Source organism: Corythoichthys intestinalis, chromosome 21, assembly GCF_030265065.1.
Source record: "Corythoichthys intestinalis isolate RoL2023-P3 chromosome 21, ASM3026506v1, whole genome shotgun sequence".
In the NCBI taxonomy this organism is placed as follows: domain Eukaryota; kingdom Metazoa; phylum Chordata; class Actinopteri; order Syngnathiformes; family Syngnathidae; genus Corythoichthys; species Corythoichthys intestinalis.
This window is the reverse complement of record NC_080415.1, coordinates 21,719,844-21,739,350: the sequence shown is the minus strand read 5'-3', so window position 1 is coordinate 21,739,350 and position 19,507 is coordinate 21,719,844. Positions and strand designations below refer to the sequence as shown.

The window sequence follows — 19,507 nt, the reverse complement described above, 5'->3', positions numbered from 1 at the left end:
GACCATAACGCCAAGGAATAATGTACTTAAAATACGATTTTACTTTCGGCACTGCTGTTTGCTTCAATCAAACTTCTATTGTAAGTCAAATCAACATTGACATGCATGGCCATTTCCACTGAAGAGATAATGGCTATGAAGATGGTGTGTGGTTTTTACATCGTGATAGGAAAGGTTGAAGGCAATACAGGTATAAAAATGCCATCACGGATCACATGATCAGTATCCGTTAGATGTTGAAATGGGAAGAATTATGCTCAATGTTAATTGCTTGTCTTTTTTCTGTCTAGCGTAATCCATTTTCCGATCGCCTGATAGTCTGTTAGTGTCCAGTTGTGCAGAAATCTGGGATAATTATACAGTGGTACCGCGACATACAAATTTAATTCGTTCCAGGTTTGTATGTCGAGACGGATTTCAGTAAGGTAAGAATACATTAATGATTTGATTAATTCGTTCGACAACCCAAAACCCTATGATGAATTCTAAATAAAGACTGCATGTACAATTAAAATAGCAACTACACACAGCAAAACAAATAAATTACAAATAAAAAGGAAATAAAAAAGCCTTTTTATTGTCACCTTACTTTAGAGACTTGCGGACGAAGGTCGGAGGATACGGTGGGTATGGAGGTAGAGAAGGAACTTTAAACTTTAGAACTAACTTGTTTCACTTTTATTTTTCACCTTCACCCTTTTCACTTCACTCACTCCAGGCATTTTTTTCTTTGCTTCATTTCCATGATAATTTCTCTCACAAGAAAATCAGATGTGCTGCTGGAATTGCGTTGTATCTCGGGCATTTTTGAGTGACATGACACTGTCATGAGCATTTATGAATGCTTATAACAGATGTCATTTACTGTTATCCGGCAAATTATCTCACTTTTAAATGGATTTAAAAGATCTGAGCTGTACATAAATGGAGTTAGTGACATAATTTGCCGGATGACACTTAATGAGATCTGCCATAAGTATTCAGTAATGCTCATGATAGTGTCATGTCACAATTATGACGGTCTTATGATGCCGCTGTGGAAAAAGTGTTACCTACAGAATTAACCCTAATAGATCACCAAATAAGCCGCACTGGACTATAAGCCGCAGGATTCAAAATGAAGGAAAAAAGTAGCGGCTTATAGTCCGAAAATTACGGTACTTTTACTATAGAGTAATTCAGTTACTAGCTCAGTTACTTTTTGGAAGAAGTAGTGAGATACTATAACTAATTACTTTTTTAAAGTAACGTGCCCAATACTGCCTACAAGGCACTACTGCAATTGAAAAAATGCCTACCAATCGTGGAACAGCAAGTTGACATGCAATTGACCAAGCACTTTTGAACACCCATAGTTAAAAGATTTGTCAGACAATAAGCATACCTTTGGAAACAACTCGTAAACACTGGCTAAAAGCAGGAATAATTGTTTTCGCCCGGGATTGTTAGCCGTTAGTTCGTGAAAAGTGTTTGTAGTTTGAAAAGAGAAACAGTCTCCTCAGGCCACCTCAGAAAGTATTTGCTCCAGACCTGATTCATACATTTCCATCAATCATGGTTCGACGTGATGGAATTTTTAATCTATATTTTTCCTAAATGCTATTAAGAATGTTTATATTTTTCCCAAGTGCTTGGCAAAGGCCTCGGGGGCAGGTTAAATGTTGGTTAAATGTTTATATATACATTAGTAATGGGTTATTCCCCATTTTTCTGATTGAATTACATGATGTGTTTGCTAAAATTATCCGCTGCACTGACTTTCCACCAGGGAAGGCAGCCTGCAGATTGTTCATTTCGGGTGAAGAATGGAAAGATTACAAATAAAGTTGACTCGAAAATGCTTAAGCTTCGCGTTTAAGACGGAGTCAACTGAAAACAGGGTGGCAGGTCGGGAGACAGTGAGAGGAGAATGTTGCGAAACGGACACACATACACACGCACGCGCGCTGAGAGAGTACGCTGGCCGCTCTAAATGTGGCTTGTAGAAGGAAATTCTGAAATCCGAGTCTTGGCACCAGACAGGCTGGAAGCAGGCAGGCTTCTGGACACAGAGCACACACACATACACGCACATTCACACACACAGAGCGAAAGGAGGGAGAGAGCATGGAGCGATGGAGGCTTTATTACTAGATTCATTTAGGTGTCCGCTCTGTTTGGCTCTTATCAGCTTTTAAGCAACGTGAGGCCATGCCAACACGGTGACCTACGGCGTCTCTCGCTCCGTCGGCATGGCAACACAACAAACGCGTCCTCTTTTGCTGGATATTAAAACAGAGGCATGTGTGCGGTCGCCCCCGGCAGACGCATGTGAAGTTTCGCTTAAAGCACCGGCCAGCAAAGACAATCAGATTTACTCCAATCTCTCGGGTCGCATTTATATGGATGCTGTTTTATGGAGTGATGTATCAGGTGTGTGTTCGGGTTTCAGGATTGCTTTTCACTTCAGCTCCCAAAGGTGTCGTTACGTCGGGACGACTTCACCACATGTGCGGCACTCATTCAAAAGGTTAAATGACCTGGAAGTCGTGTACCTGACCTGAACCATTCATATGAGCTAGGTTTTGAGGAGATAAATCTGATAAGCAGCCTCATTAAAAAAATTCTTGTATATGCGTGTTTAGATTGCAAAGGGTTGGAAAATTTCGGTGGGAATACTAAGGAATTTTGAAAATATTCCAAATTGGAAACTTTCCATAGGAATGATTTGAATTTATGGGAGTTGACCGGAAATTATGAGTAATTTAATACAGAGGTATCACATTCAAGCATTTGTTATTTTTTTCAGAAACAGACAAAATCTAGCTGTCCTTGGCGGCATATTCAAAGCGTTCTTGTAACTCGGATTTTCAAGTTCTCCTTTAAGTTCTCTTACAAGGACTTTTCTGGTATCTTCTGCACCTGGTTGTCAAGGCCACCTTAATATTGCCACGTGTTCAAAATGATGCCCTCGAAAAGAAAAAAAAACAGACTTTGAGCTTTGGAAAAATAATAATCAAAAGGTCGGATAATTAGGTAGGCTATTGCAGAATGGCTTTGTTTTTTTTTACAGGTGGAACTATCAGATGCTTAGTGTATTAGAAGCCATTGTTTTAATTAATCAACTCAGACACTGCCAGCTACTTTAATAAAAGCTTTAATTTTGATGGACTTTGTTCAAGACCTACAGTGCTGGTCAAAAGTATTGGCACCCCAAAAATTTTACCATATAATGCTCAATTTCTCCCATAATATGATTGCTATTATAAATGCTTAGGTAATAATATCTTCATTTACTTTGCTTGCAATGGGAAAAAAAATCATTATCATTTTACTAGGGCTGTCAAAATGATCGCGTTAACGGGCGTTAATTAATTTTTAAAATTAATCACGTTAAAATATTTGACGCAATTAACGCAGATGCCCCGCTCAGACAGATTTAAATGACAGTACAGTGAAACGCTCACTTGTTAATTGTGTTTTATGGAGTTTTGCCGCCCTCTGCTGGCGCTTGGGTGCGACTGATTTTATAGGCTTCAGCACCCATGAGCATTGTGTAAGTAATTATTGACATCAACAATGGCGGGCTACTAGTTTATTTTCGGATTAAAAATTTTACAAATTTTATTACAACGAAAACATTAAGAGGGGTGTTAATATAAAATTTCTATAACTTGTACTAACATTTTTCTTTTAAGAACTACAAGTCTTTCTATCCATGGATCGCTTAAACAGAATGTTAATAATGTTAATGCCATCTTGTTGATTTATTGTTATAACAAACAAATACAGTCCTTATGTACCGTACGTTGAATGTATATATCCATCTTGTGTCTTATCTTTCCATTCCAACAATAATTTACAGAAAAATATGGCATATTTTATAGATGGTTTGAATTGCGATTAATTGCGATTAATTACGATTAATTAATTTTTAAGCTGTAATTAACTCGATTAAAAATTTTAATCGTTTGACAGCCCTGCATTTTACACAAAAGTCCAAAAATGGGCCGGACAAAAGTATTGGCACCCTTTGAGAAATCATGTGATGCTTCTCTAATTTGTGTAATTAACAGCACCTATTACTTGCCAGTGGCACATAACAGGTGGTGGCAATAACTAAATCACACTTGATATCAGTTAAAATGGATTAAAGTTGACTCAACTTCTGTCCTGTGTTCTTGTGTGTACCACATTGAGCATAGAGAAAAGAAAGAAGACCAAAGAACTGTCTGCGGACTTGAGAAGCAAAATTGTGAGGAAGCATGGGCAATCTCAGGGGTACAAGTCCTTCTCCAAAGACCTGAATGTTCCTGTGTCTACCGTGCGCAGAGTCATCAGCACTGTGGCTAACTTTCCTAGATGTGGACGGGCGGATGGCGGATAAAGAACCTTGACTAACATCCAAACAAGTTCAAGCTGTCCTGCAGTCAGAGGGTACAACAGTGTCAACCCGTACTTTCCGTCGGCATCTAAATGAAAAGGGACTCTATGGTAGGATACCCAGAAAGACCCCACTTCTGACCCGGAGACATAAAAAAGCCAGGCTTGAGTCTGCAAAATCACCTGAGAAAGCCAAAAACGTTTTGGAAGAATGTTCTGTGGTCAGATTAGACAAAAGGAGAGCTTTTTGTGAAAAGGCATCAACATGGAGTTTACAGGGGGAAAAAAACGAGGCCTTCAAAGAAAAAAACACGGTCCCCACAGTCAAACATGGCAGAGGTTCCCTGATGTTTTGGGGTTGCTCAAGTACTTAAGGCCATATCGCCCAGCCCAAAGTGAGCCTGCATCTAATACACAATTAAGCAGACATCATTCTTTTGTTGCAAAAGTACTGATGTAACTACTGGATGTGAAGACTTGTTTGGTTCTGTTGTAAATCTAAAAAGGCTGTGACCCAATGACCTCATCAAGGTTTTCTATTTTTATATTGGGATGCTTTTCACAGCTGTTAGCTTTGAGGGTTACATCTTTTTAGGAAATGAAAAATACATCTTCGATAGGTTTTAATTCAGGTGACATTGACTCAGCTTCTAGTAGACAATTTCACGTTTTTTTAAAATCTTTTTTTCCCGTCATATCCTAACCCTTCTCTCTCTTTTACATTAAATTTTTACATGAACTGGCTCATCTATTCATGCATTGAGTCTTATCACTCCTTTTATCCCATTAGCATAGCGGTGAACTTTTCCCGCGGTCTGCCGCAAAATGCTAAAAGAGTGCCGCGGTGGCAGCGGCGGCACTGATCTTGGTTCCCATCTGCTGCCGGTCACAGTTATTAAAAGGGTAACACAACCTTGTAGGAATTAACTCATACATGACTCGCTTTGAAGTGTGAGCTGTGTGCATAATTGGCGAGCTGGAACAAACTGTGAAAGACTGCGGGCGTGGACGCTGTGTACGCGTGCCTACAGGACGGTGCTTCGCCCGCTTCCGCATGGCGATGTTTATCTCTTCACCTCTTTTTCCTGTCGCTATTTTATCTTGTCTTCGCCCGCGCATTTTCTCGTCCCTCCCTAGGGAGAGTAGCAGGGAATGAGTAGGCGGTCTGCTGTATGTTTAACCTTTGAGGTGGGCCTGCTGTGCTGAGCAAGGCTTGCCACCTGTTGGCTCGATGTTAGTGTCTGTGTGTTTGTATGTGCCAGCAGAGGTAAATCTCTTAATTTTGATGAGCAGAGACAGCGGAGTCGCCATGGGTATGTGGTGGTGGCTCACTGCTGATGTTCTCAGGAAGAGGGGGGGGCATCGGAGGAAGGATCTCTCACACACACACGTACACAAGCGTCCACACAAACATGACCCCTCCTCTGTCAGAGGCTTGGTGACACCATGTCTCCCACGGGCGATTGAGGGCCCAGCCTGGGTGGCTCCAGGCCTTGTGTGTCTCTCAGTGTGAGTGTATGTATCACTCCAAAGGGGTCCCCGCCTGGGCCGCCATATGCCACCCACCCAGCCGCGGACAAGAGAGGGGCGGAGGTGACCCCTGGCCACGGACTGAAGCCACCAGTTGGCCCGTTCTCTCAGTCACACGCCGGCCGGGCGCCATGTTTAAAGTCCCACGGCTGTTTATCTGGGAGAGCGATGAAGAGAGGGGCTCGGGCAGGGGCCTCGTAGATGCTATTCTCCCCTCTATGATTAAGCCTTTGTATACATAGACGGCAAACATGCACACAAAACAACCCGATTTCAATACAGCATTCAAATTCATGTGTAGTCAATTTGCAATTCATTTAGAAAGGATGCCCGGGTAAAATAATTATTTGGGCCGTGTGTTCAGTTTTACTAAATTAATCTTCAAATAGCAAAAACATTCCTAATCATCCTCTGATTGACAGCAGCACATTTCTATATAGAAATGAATAGCCATTTACTTTACAGTACAGAATTTATTTGTCTCTGTATAGGCGTGTGTTGGTGTTTCTAAAGCAGAGCAGTAAGAAGAGAACCTCAACTAATTTTAAATATGCAGGCAAATTGGCCAAATATTCATGCATTAATGTTACGCTTGTACATTATTTATGTGGGAATAGCTGAGAGGCCAACTTTTATTGAAAATGACAACAACAATGGATATGCTTTCCAACGAGAGCCAAACAGAGTCATGAATCAATAAATAGGTGGTACTGTCTGTGGTGCTGAAGTAGTAAATCTAGAAATCTTTATAGTTCACCTTGGATTTCACACAACCCAACATCAGACAACAATGAATTTCTTATATTGATTTTGACATGGAGTTACCAATACCAATCACTGTGAGAAAAAGTTAAACTTCAGAAATAAATATACCTAAATCATCATGTTGAACATTTGATGTTAAACTGCGAATTTCATTAAGACTGTTAGGATTCTTTTTTCCCCCCATATACAGTGGGGCAAATAAGTATTTAGTCAACCACTAATTGTGCAAGTTCTCCCACTTGAAAATATTAGAGAGGCCTGTAATTGTCAACGAGGGTAAACCTCAAACATGAGAGACGGAATGTGGAAAAAAACATAAAAAACAGAAAATCACATTGTTTGATTTTTAAAGAATTTGTTTGCAAATCATTAGGGGAAAATAAGGATTTGGTCAATACCAAAAGTTCATTTCAATACTTTGTTATGCACCCTTTGTTGGCAATATCGGAGGCCAAACGGTTTCTGTAACTCTTCACAAGCTTTTCACACACTGTTGCTGGTATTTTGGCCCATTCCTCCATGCAGATCTCCTCTAGAGCAGTGATGTTTTGGGGCTGTCGTTGGGCAACACGGACTTTCAACTCCCTCCACAGATTTTCTATGGGGTTGAGATCTGGAGACTGGCTAGGCCACTCCAAGACCTTGAAATGCTTCTTACGAAGACACTCCTTTGTTGTGTGTTTGGGATCATTGCCATGCTGAAAGACCCAGCCACGTCTCATCTTCAATGCCCTTGCTGATGGAAGGAGATTTTCACTCAAAATATTTCGATAAATGGCCCCATTCATTCTTTCCTTTACACAGATCAGTCGTCCTGGTCCCTTTGCAGAAAAACAGCCCCAAAGCATGATGTTTCCACCCCCATGCTTCACAGTGGGTAATGGTGTTCTTCGACTGCAATTCAGTATTCTTTCTCCTCCAAACACGAGAACCTGTGTTTCTACCAAAAGGTTCTATTTTGGTTTCATCTGACTATAACCCATTCTCCCAGTCCTCTTCTGGATCATCCAAATGATCTCTAGCGAACCGCAGACGGGCCTGGACGTGTACTGGCTTCAGCAGGGGGACACGTCTGGCAGTGCAGGATTTGAGTCCCTGGCGGCACATTGTGTTACTTATAGTAGCCTTTGTTACTGTGGTCCCAGCTCTCTGTAGATAATTTCTAGGTCCTCCCGTGTGGTTCTGTGATTTTTGCTCACCGTTCTTGTTATCATTTTGACGCCACGGGGTGAGATGTTGCATGGAGCCCCAGATCGAGGGAGATTATCAGTGGTTTTGTATGTCTTCCATTTTCTAATAATTGCTCCCACAGTTGATTTCTTTACACCAAGCATTTTACCTATTGCAGATTCAGTCTTCCCAGCCTGGTGCAGGTCTACAATTTTGTCTCTGGTGTCCTTCGACAGCTCTTTGGGCTTGGCCATAGTGGAGTTTGTAGTGTGACTGACTGAGGTTGGGGACAAGTGTCCTTTATACCGATAATGAGTTAAATATAGGTAACGAGTGGAGCCTCGTTAGACCTCGTTAGAAGACGCTAGACCACTTTGACAGCCAGAAATCTTGCTTGTTTGTAGGTGACCAAATACTTATTTTCCACTCTAATTTGGAAATAAATTCTTTAAAAATCAAACAATGTGATTTTCTGTAGTTTTCTTTTTTTTTTTGCCACATTTTGTCTCTCATGGTTGAGGTTTACCCATGTTGACAATTACAGGCCTCTCTAATCTTTTCAAGTAAGAGAACTTGCACAATTGATGGCTGACTAAATACTTATTTGCCCCACTGTACGAATGTTAACGATTCATATCATTGTAACGTATTTGTAACTGTATTGAATGCGTTACCCTTCAGCTTTTCTTCACCTAATAAACTAATTTACTGATCTTCTCGATAACTTTGTCGTTATAGGTTATGATAGCATTTTCTGAGCCCTTCATCGTAAAAAATGTGTTTCACTTGGTTCACAATTGCCTGTATTGTTACACTCTGTGTCCACTCTCAACATAAACGGCCACTAAATATATCCTCATGCGTTAAGTCTCATGAGATTGGTTAACTGCTAAGGGCAAACACCGGTCCATTTGATATCTATCATATTATACATATATAAGTGGTTGCTAAATCAACAGAACGAGGAACCACGCTATCTCTATCCCCAACCATGCGTCGCGCTATATCATTAGGAAAAACACAAAAACATTCAGTGTTTAACCGCAGAACACATTCAGCCTGAGTCGTTACAGTATGTTAAATGATAAATTAAACATATCTGGAAAATGACCAATCGCTTCAATATCTGTCGAAAGATGGGGAGCTTCATTTTTTTTTTTATTTAATCTCGGCAGTGCCCTTTCTGTGCCATAGTATCTGACCAGTGCTTTTCTGGTGTTAGGTGCAGCCATGAAATTAGTAATTTAAACGTTTGTATAAACAATAGGGAAGGTTGCGAAGTCACCATGTTGTGAAAATTATTTTTATATTTACAAGATACCTTAATTTTCAGACTATAAGCCTCTACTTTTATCCCCTGATTTCTGCGGTTTATAGTCCAGTGTGGGTTACTTGTTGATTTATTTGGGTGAATAGATAACACCTACTTTAATAGCGGTGTCATAAGACTGCCATAAGACCGTCATTATTATGACAGGGCACTATCGTGGGCATTAATTAGCTCCATTTATGTCCAGCTCGAATCTTTACATCCCTAAAAAAGGTATTTTTGATATTTTACCAGATGACACAAAATTACATCTGTCATAAGCATTTATCAATGCTCATGGCAGTGTCATGTCATAATTATTATGGTCTTATGACAGTCTTATGGCATCACTGTCAAATAAAGAGTCACCAAGTACCATAACTAGCAATTCATGAGATCACTGGAACAGTAACTGAAGAAAAAATTAGCACACAACATGAATTTTGAGTGTTATTTACAACTGTAACGCTGCAATGCATGTTAGGAGACATGTTGGACGATGACAGTGTTTACAGCAGGTGGCAACAGAAGTTGACCATTTCACCCAAGGGAGAAGAGATGGCCAAATGAAGCTTCGTGAAGCAACAAAGCTTTTCAGCCAAGTGGTTCAAAGCTTCATGGTGGTCCATTTGATCTTATGACAGCCTTATGATGCCGCTGTCAAATATAGTGTTACCGGTTAACATCTTTTGGTTTAAATATCCCATAATTCAGTGAGGACAGCTGCGGCTTATGGTCCAGTGGGGCTTATCTATGATCAAATGCCGTTTTCGTGTCAAATTTGAGTGGGGGGCGGCTTATAGTCATGTTCGCTTATAGTCCGAAAATTACGGTAGTTGTTTTTAAGCAGATGGCTCAGAACAACTTTTGTTCTTTCCCACGGTGTGGAATAACCCCACTGGCAACCCCAAGTCTGTTGTGCTGCTCCAAAGATAGCCTGATCAAGAAAAAAATATTCAAACATGTCTGTAATGCAGGCAAAGGGTCTCCGAGCACCCAAGATTTCTATATGAGGAGGTTGGGAAGCAACCGCACAGCTCGCGGACCACTGACATTACACGAAAAGTGGGGCACACAATCGCCCACGACTTGGCACAAGCACCCAAGATTCTCATAAGACTCATTAAAGGCCAACCTAGTTCAAGTAGGATGAATGAATGAATAAACAAATGAATAACATTCTTCAGAAATGAATAAAGGTTGCAGGAAGTAATACAAAAGACCAACAATTCCAATGAATCATTGGAGGTTTTCAATAGATTCCAAGGAAATGACTTTGCATTCCAAGGAAGCGTCGCTTGTCTAGTCAGTAGCTGGGCTCACTTAGCTTGACCTCCCAGTAGTATGACTCTGCATCCAATGTCTCCTCCCAGGTTCCCAGGTTTATGATGTCACAAAAAGAGCGGTCACGCTCTCATAACGGTGGCTCACCCCGGAGAAAGTCGGAATCCAGCTTTAAACAAGCCCCCCACTTGCTCGTAAATGAGCATGTCCAATCTAGCCACTGCGTTTCATTAAAAGCAGACCACATCAATCAGAACGCAAACTTTAAAGACCGGGTCGCTCGCGCTAGCAATATGGCAGAAAAAAAAAACAGCTGTTAAAGAGTCAAGGACCTCACACTACACGTACACTGCGAAGCCCGTATGCCTAACATCGCCATCCCGCTGATAGACCACACATTGATTTTTGACATGAACCCCAAGACCACACAGTGAGTCCTGTAAGGTCGACAAAAGACCTCGTACAACCCGACAGTAGGCCCTTATATGAGTCTTGGGGAGAATAGAGAATGTGTGTTTTTTCCTCCCTGTACATTGTTTTAAGAAACGCAACATAACTAAAAATAGCTCCCAACGGTTCAGTATTTTTTCCAGGTATCTGTACTTGTGTTTTAATTTTCCGCTAAAAGTCATGCTACCGACGTAACAGTCGTGGCTAAAGTTGGCTTATTCCTAGTGCTAATATGCTAGCTTAGTATTGCTAGTGCTGCTATTTTGCTGAAACTCCATATGTCTTCTCTGTCTACTTATTACGACTAATAGGGGTGTAACGGTACACAAAAATCTCGGTTCGCTACGTACTTCGGTTTTGAGGTCACGGTTCGGTTCATTTTCGGTACAAAACAAAATGCAAAATATAAATGTGCTAGTTGTTTATTACACACCTTTGTGCTTTCAACAATAGGAACATTAGCCTATACAAAGCTAGAATTCTGCTCAAAAAGTAGCGAGTATTTAAAGATAATCCAACAACAATTTGCCTTTCAGACCCCGCGTAAGAAAGAAGAAAAAAGAAGTCCTGTGCAAAAGAGAAAAGCAATCCCAATGACAAAAAATTTAACATGTATTTTACAAATGAAATGCCTTAATGAATAATTTTTTTTCTAATGAACGGTTTTCAAAAGCTTTATTGGTGGATTGGTGGAAGTTAAAGCGCCATAAAGAAATTAATAAATTTAATTGTGTAAGCAGGATCTGTGTATTATTCTTTTTAATTACAGTTTTTTTAGCTCATTTCAATATATTTAATTGAATGGGCTATTATTTATTTTATTATGTGTTTATATTTTACAAATGTGATGTAGTATTCATTTATATTGTATATTTTATGTTGTATAACATTAGTTCCTATGTGAATATTGGCTCCTACTTGTTTTGTTGTGGTAGGAGGGTTTTGTATTGAACACGGGGCCATGTTGGTTATTATTATAGCAGAGAAGACAGCAGTAAATCAACAAAGACAAGTCAACTGTGCCTCGATCTACCACTCAAGAGATCTGATGGACTCAAAAAGTGGGTTACGATTGCATATTAGTTTGAAAATTGACCTGATCCACCGTATTTTTACACGAGTGACTTCCGGTCTGCCCAATCCTAGCTACCGGTAGTAGTATTGACGCAGGAGGGTCACGTCTCGCGTCAAATAATAAACTCTGCCGTTCTTTTCGCGTGCGTCATGTTGAGACGCTTCTGGGATGCGTCCAACACGCGGTCGCACTGCGACTGGTGTGCATTGACTTGACTTTAACGGCCGCGTTTCACTGCGTTCTCTCGGCGGCCACGCTGTCGCGCCGTTGACGTTTCTGGGTTATACTGTCCTACCATGTGGTCCTCATTATAGTAGAGAAGACGGAGTAAATATAATCTACACAAAGAAACTGTAACCCGATCAACTCACAGCCTCGAAAAGTAAGGGTTGAATTACGTCAGAAACTCGTAGGGTATGCCTCCGTTCCGAACCGAGCACCACGTACCAAAACGGCTCAATAGACCCCAATCACCAACGTCACACAATCACGTGATCGCTGTATTGTGTCGCCATATTGTCCGTCATTGTGTGTCGTATTGTCAATGATCGTAGTTTGTAAAGGTGGATTCACTTGCAAATTATGGAAGCCCCTGTGCTTTCAGACGCTGTAAACTCATTGGATGAGTTGCATAAAAGCCGTTATTTGGAAAAGCTTCGGTCGATCCAGTCGCCAGATCCATATTTGATGCCCAAACCGATGTTTCCTCCCGTCCGGTCCCGTCCCGTGCGTCAGAGCTTGTCCTGAGACCACAAAATTTCCATACTCCAGTTTATGTCACGATGAGGAGTCGGGTACCCAAAATCGGCAACGGCCCGAATATAAACAGACATTTGGTCAGCTGAGCGTCATCGTTGTCACGATTGTAAAATGAAATTTGATCGACAACGGGCCGGTGTATGCCGAAAAATAGCTGCCCCGCGTGAAATGTTCTCCCTGCCGGGAGCGCTTTTTTATAACGCTTTACTGACGTGAGAAATGGACGCATTACAGTAATGGATTTACGACTGTAAGATCAGTTTTAAATAATTAAATTACACAAAATATTAGTCATGTATTTTAGTAACAAATCGTGGACTGGGCCACATAACCATCTTTGAACAGAAATGTATTAGTCTGCAGGTTTTCACGACCATATCCCAATGACAATCACACAGGTATGACATCTATCAGTTCAAGCAGAGTAAAATAATACATATTCACGGTATAAGAAAGTCGTTTCCGTGTGGGCGCTCCCGTCAGGGGGGACATTTCATACAGGGCGGATATTTTTCGGCACAACACCTTTTGTTGCGCTCACCTTCTTGCTGCGCGACCATGGCGACGAGCTACGTAGTCTCCGTCTGTTGATGTCTGTGATCGTGTTGGCATCATATTGATGTTTTCGCCGATGTCTAACGGCTGTCGACACAAATGCATCATGGACCGAGATAAACAAACCGTGCTGCTTTCGAGATTTGCCCTTTTAACACTGGGCACACAGCAACTACTAAAATGACCGTTTATCTTCTCTGTTACTGCAACCAACCGCCACACATCCAGTCACCATTTTGATTAATCAATGTTAAAGATTGTCAGGAAGGTTTTGGGGTTCGTTTACTAGCCGGTGATTCCTTAGACAAGCAGAAAAACATGCAGTAATAGGAGGAATGTACGTAGCGGTAATATGTAAACACGATGAGCTGACGGACAAAATGGCGGCACCAGTTAGGGGGGCGGAGTTGTGACGTCACGTGATTGGGGTCTATACAAATACATGTACCGTTACACCCTTAACGACTAATATTTCTAATGTCGCGCTAGCTCATGTTAGTTAGGCGTGTCTGCTTGTCAGTTTGCGTGAGTACTATTGTTGCCATGGTGACAAAAAACCCAGAAACCACTTAGATCCACGACTGCTAAGGCAGGCAAGTGAAGTTGTTTTCCCAGGGGGAAGGAAGAAGAGCCAAGTATACACAACAGGAAATTCAGATTGAATGCCAGACGAGCGTATGGCAGTATGAATGGGTCAATAAACGAGCGGAGGCTAGGCAACAAGGGGGAAGAATAAGAAGGATTGACGATGGGGAAGTGAAAGCGGCCTCACCATGGAACGCTTTCAAACTTCCTTTTAGCGGCTGCTTGCCGAATGGAGCGCAGCGAGATGGGCTGGCGCCACTGGAGATGCTGGGTGCTCTCCAACCAAACACAGAACGAGACCCTGTAACCGCCGCGCAGTCTCTGCCCCGCAGCACAGAATAAATCGGGATGATAAATAAGGTCTTTGCACTTACCAATCAACACTAAGCGAGCGTCGCCTGTAGGAATGCACTCTTTCAGACGGGGGCTTCTCGGCTTTGGCTGGACGTTCTTTCAGGGAGAGACGATGAGTAAACTTGGAGATTCCAAACTCTGACCTTGCGAAAGAAGGGGGGACAAAATCATCAAGGACCTGCTGATTTTTCTGGTTTAAAAACATATATATTTAGGATTATACAATCATGTGAAAAAATTAGGACACCCAATAGAAGCCTATGTGTTTTCGAACATATTGGGTCATTACGATATTTCATATCAATTTTAACAATCTTGAGAGATTCAAGTAATAGAAAACAAAACTGAATTTTTTTTTTTATAACTTTCTGTAAAATGTCATTTTAAATAAATGCAATTTCTGTTGAGAAATAAATTAGGACACCCCCACATTCAATCCCACTTAAAATGGCTAAAATCACACACAGGGGTACCACATCAGGTGCACATGATTAGAATATCATTAGCCAGTGTTTTGAAGGAGGCTTGCCTTAGTTAAACCTCACATTTAGTTTGGTGTTCCCCTGACAGTTGAAGTGAGAGAAAACACCATGGTGAGACCAAAGGAGCTGTCTGAGGCCTTCAGAAAGAATATTCTAGATGCTTATGAGTCTGGTAAGGGATTTCAAAAGAATATAAAATCAGCCATTCCACTGTCTGGAAAATAGTCTACAAGTGGAGGACATTCAAAACAACTGCCAACATGCCCAGGTCTGGCTGTCCAAGTGTCCAAGCAAGTTCACCCCGAGAACAGACCGCAAGATGCTAAAAGAAGTCTCCAAAAAAACCTAAAATGTCATCACGGGACCTACAGCAGGCTCTTGCTATTGCTGATGTGAAAGCGCATGCCTCTACAATCAGAAAGAGAATTCACAAGTTTAACCTTCACGGGAGGCGTGCAAGAAGGTAACCTTTGCTCTCCAAGAAAAAACATAAAGGCCAGACTGTAGTTTGCCAGAGTGAATGTAGACAAAGACCAGGACTTCTGGAATAATATTCTTTGGACAGATTAATCTAAAATGGAATTATTTCAGAACAGAGGACATGTTTGGCGTAAATCCAACACAGCATTCCAGGAAAAAGAACCTCACACCAACTGTGAAGTATGGAGGTGGACGTGTCATGGTTTGGGGATGCTTTGCTTCAGCAAGTCCTGGCCAGCTCACCATCATAGAATCCATTATGAATTCTATCACGTATCAGGGGGTGCTTGAGGAACATATGAGATCATCTGCGAAAAAATTAAAGCCGAAGCGAAACTGGACCCTGTAATATGACAATGACCCACAACATACCAGTAAATCCACCAAGGACTGGCTGATATGGAGAGTCCTGGAATGGCCGAGTCAAAGCCCAAATCTCACTTAGTTGCTGTGAGGTGACTTGAAACTGGCTGTACATGCAAGAAACCCCTCAAACATCTCACAGCTGAAAGTATTCTGCGTTGAGGAGTGTGTGGGGGGGGGGGGGCAAACTTTCTTCAGACCGATGTCAAAGACAGCTACAAAAAGCGTCTCACTGAAGTTATTTCAGCCAAAGGGAGTAACACTAGCTATTAGGTGGTAGGGTTTCCTAACTTTTTCCTCAGTTACAATATGCATTTTTGTTGAGATATTTGGTTTAATGAGTAAAACAATGCTAAATTTTGTTGTTTAATGCAATTAAATCACTTTCTTTTCCAGAGATAAAGACAAACAAGATCAGACCTTGATATGTGAACATTTCTTAATAACGAACTGAATATTTCATGGGGTGTCGTAATTTTTTTTCACATGACTGTATATGGACCATACATTGGAACACTTACTCCTGAAATAATTAAATAATTAGAAGTTGTCTGGTTATATTTCAACAAATAGCGTTGACTTTCTATCTATTGAATTTATTTTCAAAGATAATTTTAAATACTCTTTAATGAGCCACTTGGTCAAATTACATAGTACAGTTTGATTCACTGCTGCATCATTCAGGGACAGCTAAAATGCTGCATTTTCTTGTTCTCAGGGAAAAAAAAGATAATAGCAAACAAGGAAACAGGCGGCCTAAACAGCAATAACTGTTGGACATTATTGATGGCAAAAATGTAACCAAGTCAGTCCCACAGATTCATGTAAAGTACTAAAACACATTTTAATGGCAAATTATTCAATCAATGTGAAATATTATTGTCGGACACACATGTCTTTTTGAAATATATTTCCGTTGAAGTTACTAAACACTCCAACAATGCCAAATTTCCCAGAGGACACATGAGGTTGCAGTGAGAGTTGTAGACAGTGTCTCGTATTTTCCAAATCATTTTAACAGGGAAAAAAATTACAAATACATGTTAATCTACTTGACTTGTTTGCCAATGTTCCAGTTTGGCTCTGAGTAGAAAATAAGACGGGTAAAAAATTAAATCTAAACAAACGTTTTATCCGGTGCGCGTGTATAATGTTGGGTTTCTCCATCTAACAACCACCAAGTATTAAGGCAGGCGGCAAGTCAAGCTATTTATTCAAAGTTAAAGCACTTTTCCAAACCTTGATCCTCTAATTAAGGAGTCAGCATTTTTCCTTCCGCCCTTTTGACTGAACCTTGAGATAAGAGTTTGAACAAACAAGCCCCGCATCTCAAATCATGTTTCCTCATTAAAATCAATTAAAAATCCCTAAATGCGCTTTATTTCTTCCAAGATTTTTTAAACTAAACCCTTCTGCAAATATGTTTCCAACACACACTACCACCTGTTTGTGTATAAAGACATTGCAAAGGGCAGCTTTCTCATTGAAATGACCTCATAGGACGGCTTATCTGTTTTAGCAACCCCTCGCACCCCCCCTTTCTTTCCCACTCCCACAGCCTTTACGACTGACCCTGTGCCAGCATCTCCAAAGACTTGGTCGACCTCAAAGACAAAGGAGGCATATTTTCCAGTATGACTCACATAAATGAGGTGTGGGATTTTCATCAGATGGTAAAGGAACCCTTAATTGGTGGTATTAAGGCTGGACCCCTCCTTCAAGGGCTTTCTAATTAAATTAGTACCACTGAGCTGTGCATGCCAGCTACTGACGTCCATTGATGCTAATGCCCCTTGACATCAACAGTGGTTTAAAAAAACACAAATCAGAAAGACGAGCGATTAGTTTGTCTCGACAATGGTTATTATTAATACTTGTCTTTGCCTAAAGTTGGTTTGATGTTTGGCTCGTGACCAACAGTTGCATTAAGTGCCCTGGTAGGACTTCAAAGATTCGGATCAAACACATGACAATCGGATGATGACTTCAATGGCACCGTAATGTATAGGATCACCACTTCAAACGTGCAGGGTGGCAGTGGACATATATGAGGGTGCAGGGAATCCCTTTGAGGGCTTTAGGGAAAAATGGGACATGTGAAGCAGGTGGGCTGTACCGGAGGGGGATCTGCTGGCAACTGGCTGCCTGAGAGCCTCAACCCTGGCCAGCCCAAGCAGCTGTTCCGGGACAGCGTCTTGCCAGGGAGAAGGGCGTAATGATGCAATAGTCTTGGAGGCAGGAGAGGGTGCACCAATCCAGTAATCCTAATCCCAAACTTATACAGTTCTACCTTTACATTAGGGCTGCAGCTACCGAATATTTTAGTAGTCAATTTATCGATGAACAAGTTAGTTCGTATAATCGAGTGAAAAATTAAAATAACTGAGCTGAGCCTCAAACGTTATAAAAAAAATAAATAAAAATAAAAATGAGGCTCTATGTACAACAAAAGAACAATTGGCTAACTTACATAGAAGAAGTCCGCTATCTTAAATGCTATAAAATGTTTAATATTTTTTTTTTTTTTTTTTTTACAATGCTCTCAACAAAGGGTTCATACACATATTCCCACAAAAAATGGCTAAATACACCTAAAAACTAAATTATGAATGCATTAAAAAACATTAGCTCAAAAAAAAAAAACTTACGTTTGTCTTAACAGGGAGCAACTGGATTCAGCCATGTGAAAGACCAGACCAGAGGGCAGTGTATCCACCCTACTCAATAAAACTAAATGCAAACATTTTCATAATAAACCATTACAAAGCCACTTTAATTAAACGAATACTCTAAACAACAAAATTTAATTCGAATATTTTTTTTCTAATCAAATACTCGAGTTAATCAATTAATAGTTGCAGCGCTACTCTACATATGAAGTTAATTCGTTCCAAGAACTTGTTTGTAAGTTGAAATGGTCGTATGTCGAGCAGGATTTTCCCAGAAGAATACATTATAATTCCATTAATCCGTTCCACAGCCCAAAAACCTGCACTAAATCCTTAATAAATACTGCTGGTACAGTTACAAATGGCAATTACACATAGCAAAACACATTAAATATAAATAAAAATCGGAATAATATAATAATTCCTGGAATAATGTAACAAATTGGGTTCTAATGTGGCGGACATTTTTTTTTCTGTACCTGAACGCACTGAGCGGTGCGGTTGAGTTTACTTCCGTTTTCAATGATTTCTTGAGTACACAGTCGATTGCATCTGACAGCAAGCGTTTTGTGTCGGCGATTTATTGGCGATGTAACCACAGTAATAATTCTCAACTTAACTTATAAAAACTGGCGAACGGTGGTCGTCGGAGGATCGTGGAGATGTGTTGTTGAGCCAGTTCACGGATGCGCACCCCACGCTCATATTTCTCTATAATTTGCATCTTCATTGTAAAGGTAAACATAATCTTTTTCCTTGTTTCACCACCTGTATCAACCTTTTTGAAACCTGTGTTGATTTTTCCCACAAGAAAGTCAGCCCTGCGTCAGTCTGCGGTGCTGTCATGTCGTCGTATTTCGAACATGTCGTCGGATGTAGAAACAAATGGCGAGTCAAATTTTACGTCGGATGTCGAAAAGATCGCATGTCGAAGCGATCGTATGTCGAGGTACCACTGTACTTACATCCACTGATACAATAAAACTGCAATGTTTTTTCTGATGGAATCAGATACCGGCTCATGCCTCAATAAACCACTCAAAAAATTTTGGTTGAATTTCAGGGTGATCCTAAAATGCACAAACCTCTCATTGGCAAAGTGCTGCTGAAAATCTTAAGAGCAGTGGTTCTTAACTGGGGTGCAATCTAAGGGAGTTCCAAAAAAATCGATTATTAGATGCATCGCGATTCAACACATGACGATTCGATTATGATTCATAAAGGTTATTAAAAAAAAAATACGATGATTTTCCCTAATAACTTTATGACAGCCGCTCATAGCGGAACGAAATTCAAGACACATCTGCCGCCCAGA

General features: G+C 40.7%; 1 protein-coding gene across 3 annotated transcripts in view; it reads right to left on the bottom strand.

Moving 5' to 3' along the window:
• Positions 1 to 19,507, bottom strand: part of ankfn1b (ankyrin repeat and fibronectin type III domain containing 1b) — a 257,863-nt gene that overhangs the window by 59,173 nt on the left and 179,183 nt on the right. For all 3 annotated transcript variants that reach the window (XM_057825769.1, XM_057825768.1, XM_057825770.1), the window contains one exon: positions 14,219 to 14,341. In XM_057825769.1, the coding sequence (XP_057681752.1) occupies positions 14,219 to 14,341 (123 nt within the window). The remainder of the gene's footprint in view (positions 1 to 14,218; positions 14,342 to 19,507) is intronic.